Source organism: Cyanistes caeruleus, chromosome 11, assembly GCF_971803275.1.
Source record: "Cyanistes caeruleus chromosome 11, bCyaCae1.hap1.1, whole genome shotgun sequence".
NCBI lineage: Eukaryota > Metazoa > Chordata > Aves > Passeriformes > Paridae > Cyanistes > Cyanistes caeruleus.
In genome coordinates this window covers 4,226,978-4,245,897 of record NC_141711.1, presented here as the reverse complement: position 1 = coordinate 4,245,897, position 18,920 = coordinate 4,226,978, and the positions used below count along the sequence as shown (strand labels likewise).

Genomic DNA, 18,920 nt, shown 5'->3' with positions numbered 1-18,920 from the left:
ATGTAACGGAATCACAGGTAGAAGTGTGGGTTTATTATTTGTTTTCAGGATATCTCTATCCAGTTTTCTTTTTAACCTTCTCTCACTTAATACACTTAATCTAATTATTTTCCAACAAGACACGTGGAAGAAATTTCACTACAAATGGGTGACGATTAATATTACATTAGAAAAAAAAAATATTGCACTATTAAAATGAAAGCAGAGTTATACATTCAAGGCACATTTCAAACCGACACCCAAGGCTGACAGCCCTTCAAGAATCCCAGCTCACACATCTCAAAAGATTCTTCAATAACAGGGTTGGGTTTAAGCTTATATGTCAGGGCACAATGCAGCCCTTGTTTACAACCATATGGAGGTGCACACACAGAATCCTCCAAAAGTAAAGAAAGCAAAGGCTTAAAAGGCAGGAGTCAAGAGCCTCCCTTTTGACAAAAGTAGCCTATTTCGACAGCTGATTCCCTCCTTTAAAAGCACACAGCACACATAAAATAAATACAGGTCACAAAAATTAACAAATCATCATAACTGTCTAATACATCCTGGGCTGGCTGCGGAAAAACAAGATCATTTTGGATTTATATCTCTAAGTATGGGATTTCCTGGACAGCTAATATCCACAAACAATCAAACACAGAGGACCATGAGAAAGAAGCAGCGTTATTTCAAATTTGAGCTGAGAGTCGTGATTTTTAAAGGGCTGAAACAGGAACTGGAGCTGAAATCTGAAGCAAGTAAATTCCTTTACTAGGCACTGATGGACACTGTTGTGTTTCTCTTGGCCTTGGTGAAGGCTTTTAGGTCACTGGGTTTGGGATATTACAGCAGACAAAAATCTTCGAACCACAGAAACTTCAAAAATGACAACTCGAATCTCTCCCCCATGCTCAAAAAAAGAAAAAGCCTTAATGATAATTCTCTAAAAAGAGTTGAACCTTTTTATGAGACCTGTTGCCAATATTAGTGCCACCAAATGATCTCATCTTTCATTCTGGCTAAATTCCAACACACAATTTCATTAACCCAGGTACTGCAGGTGATAAAACTCATTTTTCCCTAAAGAGACAGCTAAAAAGTACCAGTTATACATTTATGAAGTACCAGCAATCAAAATTATGGATTTTCTAAAAGGTTTTTAACTACTTTTATTGAAAGGAAAATCGCTGTCTCAGACTTTTGTGACACTATTGCTAATAATAAATTTTACCATTTAGACATCGCAGTAATATGGTAGACAGTGTCAATAAAAGTATGAAACAAAGATGATCCGTGTCTCTTAAGGAATGCTTTCTGATTACACACCGGAAATTATAATGGGAAACATAAACTAAGTGCACCTTTAAGAGAGGAAAAAAGGGGATAATGCAAGGCAATGGGCCTCGCTACATATATCCCATCAGCATAAGTATTTCTCATATGTGTGTGTGTGTGTGTGTGTCTAAAGCATGTATGAAAATAAAGTTACAATATTAAAGTAAATTAAAAATATTAGAATAAATAATTACCTAATGACAATTGTTAATGATAATTAAGCAATAAATACATGATAAAAGACATAACAGTACACAATAAAAATGGAAACAATAGGGAAAAAAATAACAAAATAGTAAAACAAAGAATGAAAATTAAAATAATGAAGCAAATCGATTAAAAAAAATATTAAGATAGGAATTGAGGGGTTATTGGAGCTGGCCTGCTGCTGGCCTGCTCGGGAGCGGGGCTGTGTCGGGCACGCCGCTGCTCCCGGGGATGCTCCCGGTGCCTCTGCCGCTGCCAGCAGCATTCCCGGGAGCACTAGAGGGCACTGTGGGATTTGGGCCACCCCTGCCTCGGCGGCCGCGGGGGTCCCGAGCCCCCTGCCCGGCACGGGGGTGGATCGGAGGCCGTGCGAGCGCCGGGAAGCGGCCCCGGAGCGGCGCCGGCCTCAGGCGGGCCCGGCTCGGCCCCCGCGGCCCGCTCCCCCCGCACGGGACGGGGCCGCATCCCCGCGGCTTCTCCCGTCCCGGGGGGGTCCCGCCGGCCCCTCAGGAACCCGAAACACCCACCCACAGCCCAGCCTTTCCCCTGGCCTCGCTGCCCGCTCCATTAAACACTCCGCGCCGTGCGGATGATTTCGGTGCAGAACGCTCTGCCATGCAAACGAGCGCAATTAATGCCTTTGAAACAATTTATGATTTCCGGCCTACTTCAACATGTATTAGCATATACCTGGTTTCTTTAATATACACTTTGTTTTTCCAAAACCACAAACATAGTTGCTGGAATTTCATGTGGAAGTGCTTAAGGGGCTGAAAGTTAACACCTTTGTGAGCTGAGCAGTCTCACAGTTGCTGCTAAACAAAAGCCTCTTTGTAGAAGCTTTCTCGAAATGTTTTCTTAACATGTTCCAAGTAGTTTTAGGCAGGCAACTAAAGTAAACAAGATGTTACCATGATAAAAACACTTGTGAAAACATTACAGAGTGCACTTAGTAGTTTCTTTCACATAAACTCCCCTTCGTTTCATCCAAGTTAAATGCACATGAAGCAGATTAGCAGCATCACTGCAACACAGGACTGCCACATCTCTCCAAAGGTCCGTGTCCTTTCTTTGAAAGAATATATTTGATTTAAAAATGGTATAGCCAGGATTAAGCACGTCTAACCCACAATCAAATTATAGAAAAAAATAAAAGAGGGGGGGGGGAGGAATAATAAAACCCTATTCAGTCTTATTTTTTTCCCTGGATACCTGGCTACCTTGCTGAGTAAACCACCCTCCCTCCAGCCAGCATTTCCTGAACAACTTGCTGTATAAGGGCATATATAATATATATATGTATATATATATATATAATATATATATGTATAATATATATATATATTTCTATCTTCAACGGTCTTTAAACACATGCAAATGAAATCAAGGATATAGACAATTTTGCAGGAAAAGTCGCTCTGTGCTACTAATTGCTCCTTTTGCTGCTGCCTGCGAGACGGGCCCTGGTTAACAGGCCAGACACGTGTGCACCCTCCAGCCCTCACCTTGCTCCCTGCAGCTTGGCAGAGGCCACAGGGTCACCGCCCTGAGACTGGACTTGTTTTTGTTTTTAGGCTCAGGGAGTATTCTGGAGCATGCAGGGTGCTGCTGTTTCATTAGGCAGAGCAGCAGCCCCTGCTGCTATCAGTTAGCTCTAAACTGATTCCGCATCACATGATAACCAATGGCTGATGGATTCAAAAGAGAAACACAACACAACGATGCTAAAATTGCAACTTATTTCAAAAAGAAATAGGGAAATAAATGCTACAATAGCCCGTGTATCTGCTGGTTCTGATAAGCATCCTCCTGTTGGCTGTGAGTGAAAGACAACTAGGATCGTTATTTGTACAGTATTTATCTTTGAAATCAAGGGCCCTGTGGTGTACCTCACCTTGGGAACAAACACTACAGAACGATCACAGAAGAGTGTCAAATCTCTGGTTTTGATTTACCAACAGTTATGATATTTCTTCCTCAGGAGGAAAAGAAATGAACCATGTTTTAGACCCGCGAGTCCTTTTTTCTCCCTTAACTGAAGAATCATTTTATTGGCATACAGGGCTTTCATTCCACATACAACTTCTCTCTGCCTTTTCACAAGGTAAGTGAAATTAAGCAATACTTGATACACAGGCTGTATTTCACTTGGTAAACAAGAGCTTTTCTCTTGAGGGGACCCTCGAAAGACTATCACAGATTATACAAGTATCAAAAAGAAACTTCAACCATCTCTACCTGTTATCTTTTCATTGAGTAATGAATTCTGATAAATGGCAACATAATTTAAGGACGGACGCTCCACAGGAGACATGGAAGGCTTCAGTATTTTATGAAGCAACACTCACTTCTTAACAGTGCCAATACACAGCTCAGGGACATCCATTTCTGCATTTGTTCTGGCTTAAATACCACTCTGAACAGTAAGACTTTGGACATTGCTGCACTTGGATAATGAGGAAATTTACACGAGCTGATGAGTTTAGGAAACTCACACAAAATAACTTCTTTTGAAAGGTTTCAATGGAGGCAAAACCTACACTGATAGTGAAAAAACTAGAACTGATGGAGCAGCTTCAAGTCCAGCCTGGGCTGGTGACGGTTTTCAGGTTATTCCTAACTACTGATTGCTGCACATTATCTCCTCCAGGTGAACTGGGGGACTGTGTCTAAGTACTGAAACATCTCCAAAATACCATAAAAAAACCAGCCCTGCCTCTACCAATGCTTGTGATTAAGGGCTGTGTTTTCTATGCATGGCCACCTCAAGCAGACCACTCAAGATTCCTATGGAATCTTCCTGAAAGCAACTGCTCTGGAACACGGAACTAGGACAGGAAGCAAAGGTGGCACAATCTGACCATATGTGACCACACACGTTATTCTGCTATCTGAGGCTACCACAGCACCTTTCCCTTGCACTTACTGCAGTAAAGATGAGAATTGTTTCAAAGGTCTAAATGCTATAGTATGGCATATGAATATGAATGAGCTGACAAGTATGGCAAGATTAGCATTTATTTCACTTAAGTGAACAACAGGATGAATTACAAGGAATGAAGCCACCCTTCATGGAAATTTATGACTAGCACCTTCTTATTTTGTAATCCTCTTGTAATGAGAACCTTCTCATTACTGTACCATTCCTCATTTGTAACATATGTTTATAGTAGGATGAGCGCCGCTCCTACGAACTCAGGAGGGTTTTGCCAGTGGAACCATAACTGGTCCATTCTGTTCTAAGAGCAAAACCCTATCTGTATCATCTGACATCACCCAACAAATATCCTCTACTTGCTTCTGCCCTTCCCTCTCCCACATAAAAATCCAGGGAACCGCCCCAGAAAGAGCAGGTACAGCTGAACCTTTTGGGACTAAGTCTACTTATTCATTCCAAAGAACCTCATGGATTTATGTGGACTAACTTCATGAGATGACTGCTCTAAATGGGAGAAAAATTTGTCCCCTTGTGCATTTAAATCACAAACATTGCTTGGGCGGCTGTAGTGATCTTACAACTGACCAGCCACAGAACCTGAGCAAAGATCAGGGACAAACCTTCAGTAACCTGGATGCACCCACAGCATGTGTGTACCTGGTGTCCTAGCCAGACAAAGAACTCTTTTGTGATGGGAACAGGGGTGAGGTTGATGGTTTAGTTGTGGAGCAGCCATGTGTAAGCTATTAGGGCTCTGAGGTCCTTCCCTGCATCGGGATGCACGCACTACCACACACTAGTCCATAATGCACTGTTTATGCAACGTGTAAAACTGTGTTCTTTGGCAGCAAGGAAAAGGTCTGCAGCAAACTGCAGGGGCCCAATTAATATAATTATAGTTTATTTTTAGTAGTGTAGACTTTGTTCATTAGTTACTTATTTGACATAAATTAAATTTCACGTGATGTTCTGCAATTCTCTGTTCAATTATGGAGTTAATTTAAGACTAGATTTCCAAATTAAAGTGAAATCAAGGTTAAAACAAGGTTTTATTATTTACATGATCGATACTGCAACTTAAAAATTATTTAAATAAAATTAAAAAAAAAAAAAGCTGCGGAACTGCAAACACTATTTTATAGCAATACACTGAGCAAGACCATAATTTCCCCATGGGGCTAATTTACTATCCCCTGTTAAAACGTTCTTGAGCCTGATCCAAAAGCCACTGAAGTGAAAGGGAGCTCTCTGTTGACTTCAATGGGCTTTGCATCAGGCCCAGGGTGAGTGACAGCACACAAAATTTTAGGGCATGCTTTCTGTACAATGCAAGTGCCAAAAAAACCATCCTTACTTTAGGAACGACTGGAAGTCTTCACATACTGCTTCACAGCCCGGCCATTTGCATACGCCGTGTCCGTACAGCGGGTGGCTGTGTGAGTGCTCCTCGTGGGATAAACTGGATGGGGGAAAGAGAAGAGAGAAAAAATGCTGTAAACTGAAGGTACTGTAACATTTCATCTTCACAAAGACTCCTAAAGAGTAGCAAACACCAGATCCTGAAGCATCCCTGACATTTCACGGTACCTGCCTGACTCTTGCCCATGGTTTTTCAAAACAGAATTAAATACCATTTGCAGTGTGAAACGTGTCATTCTTACTTAGCTATCCTCCTACATTTCATTCATTAATTAAGAGGTTTGTAAAGAATTTAAATTAACATGGATGGGGGAGAAATCATTTGACAGACCTGCTTAATATCCTGCTGGATATTTTGCTAAAAAATTTATGAACATTGCATATTTACAATTCAACTTCATCGAGAAGTCATCTCCATACAGCAGTGTCCCATTACACCACAACGCAGCCGGACCTGAGGCTTTCCTCATGGCTACAGAAAGGAAAAGCATTGAATCTGCAGCCTTGGCTTTCCCACCATGTTATTTATTTACTGGCTTGGTTTTCTTTCTGGTTGGGTTTTATTTTCTTCTTCTTACAGGCTGTTTCATTGCACAAATACGTCCCACTCATATCCCAAGAAAGAAGATTCGAGATGTATTTTCAAATGCAAAATTCACAATAAAGAAGACGGGGCATGCAATCAAAGGATTCCTCAGTACGAGGGGTTAGTGGGGGCTATTAACCTTGCCTAAGATTGGGCAGGAATGTGACAGAGCCTCCTAACTACTGAACCCAGGGTTAAAGCAAAAAACTCATGTGAGCACTAAGGGGTTAATCCTTCAGCGGGATTCCAATCAATACGTAATGATTTGGCTGCACTGATCCAAGTCATGAGATGCTTTGATCCAGGCCATGTGGTGCTCAGGGAAATGTATCTGTTGCACTCACTGATGAACCATATTCTGAAATATCTTCTTTATTTGACTTCTGCATGGAAACTTCGTAAGGAAAGGAATTATTTTTTGCAACAATCTCCATAACCTTAGATGACTTTAAAAGCAAAATGTCAAAATAATATTGAAATGTCTATTTTATGCTCACACATGTATGTATTTTTCATGGCAAATCTTTTTGCTACAGTATGTCTGTGCTGTATTATGGACTTCAAACATACACAAAGGATATGAACACATACCAACATCTAGGTGTGGCTTTTATGACTTGCTTCATCCTGGATTACAGGTAACATTATAGGTAAATGCCCACTTTTTTTTTGTCATTTTCCTTTTACACACATGTGGAAATGCTGTTTATCTTCTTCTGTAATATTATCTGTCTGTGCGCTTTGACAGAATTGTGTTCCTCTATTATTTCAGATGCACTGGGTAGACAGATCACTGTAAATATGCTCCTGAGATGTTATCCCAAATACAAACTAGTTGGAAGAGGAAACCCTCCCAAATTCTGCCACTTTTGACTTAAAGCCCAAGGAGAATCTGAAGATTACTAAAGGCGCTTTTAAAAATTATTAAAAAAAAAAAAAAAAGAATTAAAAAGTACTGACTAGAAAAGGTATTATGAGTTTTACATGAACCTAATTAATTACTGCATTAATATCTTATTTTTAGCTGTTTACAAATAGTCCTTTCAAGCATAAATATATATGTGCAAGGTAATTTCCTAAAAAAACAACAGTAGGGGATAAACCTTATATAGACCTTCCCTATATACGAATATTAGACTGGTTTAACTGAATCAGTCTTAAAAAATGTTCAAGTGAGGAGAACCTCTGTAAAGTTTTTAAAAGAACTAAGGAACCAATGCATTAATTGCAAGGAAATTAGAAAAATACACTACACATTTCCTCATCTGAGGAAGAGGAGGAATGGTTGAAGAACAGCATCCGCCCAAGCTAAACAGCCATATGGTCAAACATCCTCCATACACAACAGAAAATTCAGAAAATAATGGGGTTTAGCATCTGTTTCTGTACCTGGATACAGCACAGGGTGAGAAAGGAGGCTTTCATGTTAACACTCTATTAAAATCCATAAAGACTACATATGAGAGTTATGATTTCAGTGTGTTTGGAAGAACAAAAAAGAAAAAAAAAAAAAGCAGCAGTGTATGAATCTGCCCAGTGCATGTTACCCACACACTGGGACTTGTGATGGCCAAGTAAGGAGTCAGTCCCCTGTGGGGTTTAAGCACTGTAAATCTCATTATAATATCAACAAGAGTCACATGGCTTAAACCCCCAGCAGGGATTTTTAAAGTTTCTCTGTGAAAGCCTAAAGGCCATGGCCAAGTCAACGGAAAGAGCCCTACCGAGATTTGTATTTATTTTTTAAATCCAAGTGCAAATCTCTTTTCTTTCCAGGGAACTTGCACAAGACAAGACAAACTATGTAGGACATGACACTCTGGTACTGTGTCCAAAGAAAATGATGGAATGACCAAGACAATATCAAACTCTAAATGATGCTCAGGATGTGAAAGGCTCGTGCTGTCAATAACCTAAAGGCTGGTGCTGACTGTAAATGGGAACTTAAAAGGTCACTTTGCTAACACCTATGCAGAGCTTCCACTGCCATTCAACCAAGAAGAGGAACTACTTCAACTTACCAAAAATAAGATATTTCAAAGAGAAAAAACCCTCAGTCCTGAGAGACAAACACCGGCCCCTCTGCAGGCACTGTGCCATTCCAAAGGCAGCGACTCCCATCCTGCTTGGGAGGGTTTCAGCAGCGCCTTTCGGTGACCTTTATGTGTCAGTATCAGATTACTGCTATTTTATCCATCCCACTTTTGAAGATATTATAGATTGCCACTTGTTCCCTGATAGAGCCTGAAGAAGCACCTCAAAACAAAACAAAGAGCGGGTTTATACAGAGGCGGATGTAACGCACAAAGGATACAGCCAGTGGAAATGAATGGAGAAGTCTGTTGAACTGATCTAAGTACCCACTTTGTTTGAGCAAATAGAGGTGGAAAAAAGAAGTTTTAATCCAGTAAATAAATAAACATCTTTGTGAGCATAACGCAAACCCATAATCTGAAATTGTTCACTGGTATTTTGCCTGCACGCAAGCACACCTCCTGTAATCTGGATGCATCCTTGGTCTCGTTGCTGGAGACAGACTTTTAGAAGATCTGAGCATTGGCAAGCAGAAGCAAGTTTTAGGTCTGTTTGATTTCTAATGACACATTAGAGTAGGTGTTTGTTTCTGTCACCCTCTCCTTCCCAGGAATGCATATTCATGGTTGGGTACTGGTGATGCAACACCAGTTAGTGGAAATGATTTTATAACAAGATATAATTTTCAAAGTAGTGAAGGAATAAATGATGTAAATTCAAAACAAGGTGGGTTTTTTTTCTCTTCGTAAGTACTTGTATAAAAAATAGTTAATACAACAGAATTACTTCCAAATAATGCAATAGTGATGCATTATTACATCGAACTACAGCAAAGAACACTTTGGGAAGTGAAATGTCTTGCATAAGTCACTTATTCATGACATACAAGAGAATAACAAAACCCACGTGCAAGGCTGAAAACTGTTTAAGTGTCCACTTATTTTCTGCTGCCTCCAGCTCTGTTTCCAGTACAGAGGGGAGGGGAGAAGGGACAGGCATTTCCACAGCTCCTCTGGGCTTGATGGATAGAGGAGAGGAAATTTTCCCCCTATTCTGCCTCATAGCCCCAAGGATCTCCAGGGGGTCTGGTAGCAATTTCACCTCCCATTCCTACAGGGATGGCTGCTGAAGCTGTTGCTTGCACAGCCCACTCCTGCCAGCCACTCACCTTCTGGAATACACCTGCTGTGCTACAGCATCCTGGAAGAACCACGCTCTGGGACACGAGAGCACAGGAGACAGAGATGCCAGAGACAGCCAAGTGCTGATGGAGAGTGAAAAGGACACCCCAAAGAGAGCTGGGAACATGCTGGGTATTGGGGAAAGCAGTGACCATAGCCCCGGCATGAAAGCTCCCAGTGTTCTTTAAATGGCTTAATTCAACCTCCACTAATTAAGCACATGGAACTGTGCTTGTACACAGTGGCTAAAAAGTCGTGGGTAAATATAAAATCCAGCTAAGTAGAAGCCTCAGTGTCTGCGCTTCTGCCACACAGTGGACCATATTTTAAATATTCATGATGCTGACATACTTCATAATTCCATTCTCTCTCTTCCACATCTGCTTGGGCCAATGATCTTTGCCAAAACACTGGGGGAAGTCAGTGATGGAGAGAACCATCCTTGACTTTCCATTACAGTTATGAAGCATCTGCTCACGTTCTAACAGAGCTCAGAACATGCCTGAGCCACCTGCACGCTAAAAAATCAATACCACATCTCCTGCTTTCTTCGTGCAAGAAGCTGGAGCACAGAACCCTCAGAAAGCACAGAACTGCCTTTTTAATTTTATTTTACTCCTCAGGGTCAATGGGAAGTGACCTCATCTTTGCCAGCTGCCATGAAACTGATATCCGTGTACAGCCCAGGCAGGAGTGTGGGGCTCTGTTTCACGCCACATTCCCCTTCTCTCTAATTTAAATGGCACAGCCATTGAGACAAAATGCCACAGTTTTGGTCCTGTACAGGAGAAGAAGACACACAACAGGAACCAACATGGCTCTCCCAGAGTTGTGACTGCCTGGTGAGCACAAAAGCTCATCAGAAAGCACCACAAGAATAAGGCTGCTGAAAAAGTCACAACTTTCTGAGTCAGAAACACTCACTGTGTTTGATTTTAAAGTGAAACAGAAGCAGTAATGATTAAAGCCTTGTACTAACTGTTCAAGTGAAAGTTCCTGCCTTCATGACAGAATCAACCGAACAAAGATGTGCTTTGCAGTGAAGTTCCACTGCTGCAAATCCCTTCAAATTCTTAGTAAGGTGGCACAGCAGCTCTTTCCTCTCTAAAATGTGAATTAAAAGAAAAACCCAACCAATAACTAAAAAAAATAAAAAAAAATCTAGATACTCATGCTCCTGTCCAAACCTCAGGAACTGCCCAGGAAGCAGATATGTGATCTATACAGGGGGCTGTCCAGGCAGGGTGATGCCTCTCCATCACTGGATAAAACTTAACAGAAGGTCATGGGCTTGCAGGGGAGGTGGCATTTGATGTGAGTGGTGACAGCTCTTTCTACAACTGGCTTGCAAATCTCCTGGATGATTTTTAGAGGAACACTTCTCCTCCTCACTACTTTAGTCCACATCCAGACCTAGGACTAGGAGCAGCTCGTGTTTTACATCAAGCCCTATTGGAAGTAACAAGAGGTTGTATTACATTCTAAATGACTACACCAATTTAAGACGACTCAAGTTAAAACTGCAGCCCACAGGCTGAAATCCTCTCTTCTAATCGGTGTGAACTAACTTGTATACTCCTGTAGCATAAAAAGGACAACAGTCCTGGTGTTGTAACACGAGGCCACCTGTGCACCCCATATCACTGCCCCCTATTTATGCCTCTTGTGGCACTATTCCCTAAATCCCTGTTCTGCAAGGAGAACCCTGGAGAATCTGCAGCAAGACTAAGACAAAATCTGGCTGCCCTTCCCTTCTACCCCACCCTCATTGCAAAGAGCAGAACCAGACTGGATAATTACAAGCATCCTCTTCTGGTTTTGATCTATCCACTGATGGTTTGGATTATTAATCAACATTATGATCCTCCAGCACTCTAACATGTCCTCCTTCCAGTGTCAATCCCTCTTCCATCCCTGCAGGAAAACTGCCACAGGGCCTGGAGACCCACTGCCCTACATCCCTTCCTTGGAGAAATTACATGTATTTCTTGGGAATTTAAAAGAAATGCCCATTGCAAAAAAATCCATCACCTATCTCCAGTGCAAATTCCATTCCTGCATTTGAATTAACGAGTTTCTCTATGATTTAAAACTCTTATTTTTTTTATTTCAACCTTGTGCCTAGGTACTGTAGTGAAAAGTACATCAAATATACCCAGACACACACGATTTGAAACGCTGGATTTTAAATTCCAGCACTGCTAACTAATGAGAACAATTTTTTCCTTCTTCTTCTTTGTAGCATCACTTCATGTACTTACATACCATAATCATATCCTCCTAGAGCCTCTATTTTTCCAGGGTGTAGATCTTTAATTCCCTTTAATCTGTCTTCATAGCCTATTCCCTCCAACTCCTTTATCATCCTAGCTGCTCTCCTCTATATTTGCTCCAGCTTCTCTTTATCCTTTCTGCAAGAGAGTGGCCAATTGTACATCACACTCAATGTGGTTTAACTGGTTCTGCATAAAGTAGAACAGGGGAAAAAAAAAAAAAAAAAAGGACTCGGATGCAACATGCATGTTTATGCCTCCCATGACTGCATTTACCTTTTTGACTAAGACATGGCACAGTGTCCCACCTTAATTTCTCAACCCCGATTATGTCTCAGCCATTTCCCACACAACCGATGCTGAGCAGCTGACGTGTCACGTCAAACCCGCAGTTTGGAATTTTGATTTCCTAGCTGGGCTACTTTCAACTTATCCCTGCTAAATCTCATTTTATTCCTCTCTGAACAGTCTCCTAATTTATTCAGATTAAAACGGATTGATTCAGTATCTTAGTTTAATTAGGAAAAAAATGTGATCCAACCACTTTCTTGGGTTTTTGGGGCTGGGGGGATGTTCTGCAGGGGTTTTTTTCAGATTTTTTTTTTTTTTTTTTAACACTGACTTTCAGCACAGCAATCCCATCCCTCTTACACACCCATTCACACGGCAGAGGGAGGTGGCAATGGCAAAGCTTTGGCCCCAGTTCAGCAACCCTTTTAAGAACACACACAAGTATAAAAACACAGGATTAGACCTTGGACTTCACGGAGACCGAGGTGTAAAATTACCAACGAACATACATACTTTGTAAAAAGATCCTGTTTGCCAACCTGATTTTACTGTAATTTATATTCTGTTGTAACATTTAAATTTATAGTAAAAGAAAACACTGCGAAACAAGATCTATTCTTGTTCAACAAAATTCTATTCTGTTACATTTAGAGTTGAGGCAAGCCTTCCACTCTTATATAAACCGGCGATACGTCAACAAATATGATTAACAGGGATTATTCACGTCAGTATTTTTCACCCCTGTCCCACAGGCACAACAAAACCTGTGCAGAAGGTGACTGTCACATCACACACAGCCTGGCAGCTCGCTGGGGGGGCCTTCGCCCACCCCACACCCCTGCGGCAGCAGCAAAGTGCCCTTGGGGAAATGTTTATAAAAATATAATTAAGATAAATAATAACTCCAAGGGAAAACTACAGCTAGAGCATTTCATTCTCTCTGCTGCATGCCTTCCCCTTGGAAGAATGCTGTTTAAAAAAGTGCTAAAATTGAGAGGACACAAGCCTGCTTCCCCAGGGAAGCGTGCTGAATCATACAGGTAGTGTAAATATCATATGCTGCTGCAGGTGCTAGGCTGTCTATTTGTTTGTGTTTACTAAAAGGCGTAACAAATAGTCCCACTAAAACAGAACAACACTTGGCACTGGACTGATAGGTACCAGAGCAGCCACAAATCACACTCATGCATTTAGATCTGAACTTCTGAGCAACACTAGAGCTTCACCCTACTTTTTGGGAGGGCCTCTTTGCCATGATTTGCCCCTTTCAGAGCACAGAGAAGCTCAGCATCCTTCCCGAGCATCCCACACCCAGGGAAAACCATGCAACAGTGGGAAAGAAAGCCAAAAAAAGACAAGAAGTACAGAACAGGCTTGCATGACATACATGGCCAGCTAACATCGTTTACAGCTTTGCAACTCCTGAGTTAATTCACAGTATAAACAACAAGGAAAATGTTTCTTCCGAGCAAGACTTCCTGTAAACTGTTCATTAGAGCGCACAGGGCGCAGGGCTGTGCACCTGCTGATTAACCATGCGCTCCAAGAATAAACACAAACCCCAGCCAGCCAGATTGTTCTGGAATTTGCTCTGAGCTGATTTTTCTTCCCCCATGTTATAAATTGGATTCTACAATAAAACAAACAGCAGAACATAGGTTGCCGAGAGTTAAAATCTACTTTTTACACTACATTGACCACAGCACCCACAGGCACAGCTACAATGTCTTTCTATGAATGGGACAGATTGCCATATGGATGCAGACACTGAACAAGCTGTACAACTCCTGGCGACAAGTGCCTAGGGGACTGTCCTATATTAGCACCACCTGTGCTGTGGAAATTGTGCTCTGTGTATGAAATGGTATTTAAGGGCCCATCGCGATGTTATTTTTGAGTATACACAAAAAGGAAAATTACAGTTAAAAAGAATTTGCTGGCTAGCGGATCTGTTGCTCAGCTCTCGAGATCGTTTCCCAAAGGAATAGCTCTCCTCTTTATTCATGCAGCCCAAAATGACAAGCTGTAACACATATTAGCAGTTTCCCTGCCTGGGCTTATACCATCCTTTTAATGACAAGAATCTACTTTATAATATACATATGTTTTGCTGATCACACAGAAGAAATTACAGGCTTCCTACTAACCACCACCACCTATACAGAAAAACACCCCATGGCATTTCACAAACATTGCTCCAGCACCAAGCAATGCAATATGAATTCTCCTTGAGCTCCTTCCCCCAGCCCTCACTGTGCAGCAGGTAGAGCCACAAATCCCGATTACCAAATTTAAATGTGCATCTCACCACTTTGAAAATACAACTGTATCTGCCTGACAAAAATAGAGCTCCAGATCAGCACAAGATGTCGAGGGAGAGAGGAGAAGGGAAAAGTAGGGAAGAGAGTTTTGAGCAGTACCTAGCTGCTCTATGAAAAGAGATATTACCCCTCTCTAAACTGCAAGAAAAAAAAAATGCCAAGAAAAAGTAAAGTAAAACAAATTGAATTAAAGAAAAACAGTTGTAAAGTGAACATTACAACCTGGGAAAAATGATGTCATTTTATTGAGAAACTTGTTTTTTTTTTCATTAAACCACAGTGAAACGGATAAAGTTTATACAGTTTAATGGTGGAGTTTTACTTTAAATGCTGCTCAATATCTTAGCAGTACAATATAACATGATATAACAGCTGTCATACTAACTGCTCCGTTTTTATTGAACAGCACAGAAAATAGTCACACCAAAGTCACTTAAGTCCTCTACTTCTACAGCACTTTCAAGGGTGTTTCTGCTCTCAGACTGTGCTACATATGTTAAAAAAAATAACACAGTTCTTTATCAGCTCCCTCCTCAGCTCTTCAGGACAATCAGATCTGAGCAAATTCTGAGGAAGGACAACTTGCACATAGGAGGAAATAAAAAGAAACAGAAATCCGCAGTGCAGTAAACGAAAACCAGGTCCCTTTTTAAGAGTACTACATAAACACCTCTAATAAAAGAAGAGGACAAATTTTCATTGGACCTTAAGTATTTAGACAGGAATGTTTTAGTAAAAGTTTAACTGCAAAGTGCATGCAATTAACAGAAAGCCATCAGCTATTTCTCTGGTATGTAAAAATAGCATTAAGCTGTATTAAATGCACGTGTAAGTATCTCAGTTGCAAGAAAAGGGAGGAGATATGCAAAGCACTCAGATATCAAACAATGATCTGTTGGCCAGATGGAGGAATAAAACAATACATATGCTAAAATTTGGAAAAGTTCTGTTAGGCGTCTGCCAAGGCTCACCCAATCTATTTTAAGTGCTTTTTGATACATTAGCTTAGTGTTTGGAGTTGTACAACTGATGGTTATTACACAGGACCAGAGAGCAGCGAAGCGCTGGCGTGCAGGAGCTCCCTGACGCCGGCACAGCTTCCCAAGCACCCAACCCAGCACCCTCCTCCAGCCAGGGGCCACACCAAACATTCCCAGGCTGGTTAGCTTCATCTTTCGTAGGGAAAAAACAATAAGCTGCTTTTAGTTCAGTGAAGGAATTCTCCGAGAAGTGTGATGAAGGAGCTCCTGAGGAGCAAGTGGAATTGTACAACTGATTTAGCACCGTGGCAGACGGTGGGTGCGGGCGACGCACAGGAGGCTCCACACCCGCATCTGAAAAGCACGAACAATAAAAAGTGCCTGATAAGGCTTCAAACTGAAGATTAACAGCCCCAGGTCTGAGTCACAGCCGGTGTTTTTTCAAAGCTGATTACAGAGGAGTGACTCAGAGGGGAGCACGTTCAGTAACTGGTGGCATTTCTTTGGCAGGGGAGTGAGTGCCAAGGGATCAGACACTGGGACACTGCACAGAATAAATGGAGATGGCCAGGTCGGTGCCCTGCTGTCACTGCGTCATCACCACCAACAGCCCAAGCACAGCCATTCCAGGTGCAATGAGAAGGAGAGCAGCCATGTGGGAAGCAGGATGGTTTATCAGATACCTAGCTGGGCATCCAGGCTCAAGTCTCCCACTCCAATCCAGCTCCACAGCAAGGATGGAGGCACCTGAGCTGCTCAGACCACAGATAAGGGCACAGGGGTCATGATGGGGTTTGAGTACGTGGAGCAGCTAAATACCTCTTGGGAGGAAAGGCCCCAGGGACACCTACTTCTTGAGGGACAATGGATCTGAGGTAACCTAATCCAACACAACTCTGCTGATGGTGAAGGATAATGAACTAAAATCAGCTGCAGAGAGCAACTGAGGGGAGCTGACACGGCTGAGCAGATCTGATGCTGGCACCAGTGCAGAACGAATGCCAGGGACTAAGTGGAGAGGCTGGCCAAGAGAGGATCGGGCCCTGGGAGCATATGGACTGCAGGCTGAACTGTTTCATCCCGAGCATTAATAATGGACCCAACTCTGTAATTCTTAATTGCGCTGAATCCTAATGCCCTCATCTAAGGGCCTTGGGATTTTGATGGAGGATCAGCTGGCATGGAAGATAACAACAGTGAAACGCGAGGCATTAGGCCTAAGCAGCAGATCAATGGTCTGCCACGCCATTCCTCACTTCCCTTCAGAGCCTTCTCCAGACTCTGTCCTCCTGCCACGCTGGCAAGAAAAAGCAATTTTAAAATCCCCTTGTTTATCCCATCTATTTTTCCTATGAGACGGCTGCTTGCTTATGTGGAAGGACAAGACTCAAGTATATTTGGAAAGGGTATAAAGGCAACGAGGGGAAGAGATGGGACTGCTGGCAGATGGAGAAAGGTCTCTTGGACACGAAGCCTTTAACTGCAACTCTTCACCTTACCTCTGGTAAACAACAGATGCACTTCTTAAATTAACAGGTCTGGACCTTCTTTAACTCACTTGTTTATGTACAGCCTCCACCATGCTGGCTCTGCTGCAGTCAGTGCAGGATGGTTCCAGCGGATGGGACATGCACGACATGTTCAGCAGCTCCACTGCACCCCCAGACCTCCCAGCAAACCCAAGCTGGAGCAATCTCTCCCCACTGCAAAGCACTGATGAATTCTGCACTCCTCTGGTTTTCCAAACCTATCCACAAGGGGAATACTCCCAAGCATGCAGGTTTCAGGATGCCCACTGTTAATCAGGTTTTACAGTCACTAGCCACCTGAAGTGACCGGACATCCCCTCCGCTTTGTTTTGGTGTTTTTCTTAAGAAAATAATCAAGTTTCTTCCAAGTTAGATGCAGTGGAACAAGATGGAAAGTGGGTACTGTCCATGACATTTCTAAGCACAGCAGATGTACTTAACTGGCTCCTGTTATTTATTTATTTACTTGTGTGGAGAAAAACTGCTTCTTACTAAAGAAACCCAAATGCTGATAAGATGATGAGAGGTTTGCATGCTGGTTGATGGTCTCACTTTCCCTTATCCTGAATGAATACAAGTATCTATAACTAAATATTTCCCTTAGGGTACTGATGACTGAGGTATGTTTATTGCATTGAGTGAATTTATATATATAATCAGCACAATAAACATTATTAAATTGTCTGAGTAAAATCAAAGCATGAAACACACAGTCAGTGCTGAATTCTAATGATGCTGAATGCCCATGATTGCATGGGGAAAGGATCTTAACAAGCCTTGATTTGAGCTTTGGCATCCGCCTCACAAATCACACGAAATGTTCTCTCTTTAATAGTGCTGAATATTGATAAATGTCTCTGCACGGCACAACAGGGAAGTTGGTCTCTATTGGCAATCTTTACCAAAGTGTGTTTTTTCCTTCTCTACACTCAAGGGTTTACCCTGAATGATTTAATTATAATTTTCCTTGTGTAAGACAAATTAAAGAGGAGAGTAGGAGTGTCATGCCAAAGCAGATTATTTATCTCCTTAACAGATTGCTGTGCACCAAACCCCAGAGCTGCTGCTGCTGCTACTTACAGAAACTGGGCGAAATGTGGGACAAAAGCATAGATGTAATATACATTTAAAGCCCAAATGAATGAAAGCATTAACCCATTATTTATAGCTGGAATTGTTTCATTCCCAGGGAAGCCATACACACAGAACATGCAGAAACCAAGTGCAGCACCATCATGTTCCCTGGCCCAGGAGGGAGGGTGCCTCCTGCTTCTGAATGTATTTTTGCTTTTTGGACGTCCCAGGTGACTCTGGTCACCCACCTGCCATTTGTTTTTTAGTCATAAAGGAGAAATTTTGCTGTCCCTGGGCCCCAAGCAGAGCAGCCCTGCAGTGGGCAGTGTCACCAGAGCTGTGTCCCCGCAGCCTGTGCAGAACCCCAGTCTGGGCTGGCGGCACGGCGACGCGTGGGCACGCCAGGCAGCCAATGACTACTGCTCCTGCTATTTTAAACCCCTTGTTTATAACCAGAATGTGTTTTTACCCAAGATACAGAGCAGATCTGCTGCTCGCCTGCTGATTCTACCACAGGTGCCTCCTGTCTCACAGGTCTGGAGGAGCCTCACAACCTGACCTGTGGGATCAGGAACCCCCTGAAACACAGCCTGAACTATCCCAGTGACATGTGCCAGAGATAATAGTAACTCCCACATAACCAACTTGCCTCCTGCAGCCCACTCCTTCTCAAAAGCCCAAGAGAAAGGGGTTGAAAACAGCTTTACAGCACACCCTAAAAGTTAATGCTACCTGTATATGATTATTTATGGCTGCTGGGTAGTCGTTATGAT

At 42.2% G+C, this 18,920-nt stretch overlaps 1 protein-coding gene across 50 annotated transcripts in view; it reads right to left on the bottom strand.

The window, feature by feature from the left end:
• FOXP1 (forkhead box P1) overlaps positions 1-18,920 on the bottom strand; it is a 378,502-nt gene that overhangs the window by 38,550 nt on the left and 321,032 nt on the right. For all 50 annotated transcript variants that reach the window (XM_086846832.1, XM_086846841.1, XM_086846847.1 and 47 more), the window contains one exon: positions 5,814-5,918. In XM_086846832.1, the coding sequence (XP_086702958.1) occupies positions 5,814-5,918 (105 nt within the window). The remainder of the gene's footprint in view (positions 1-5,813; positions 5,919-18,920) is intronic.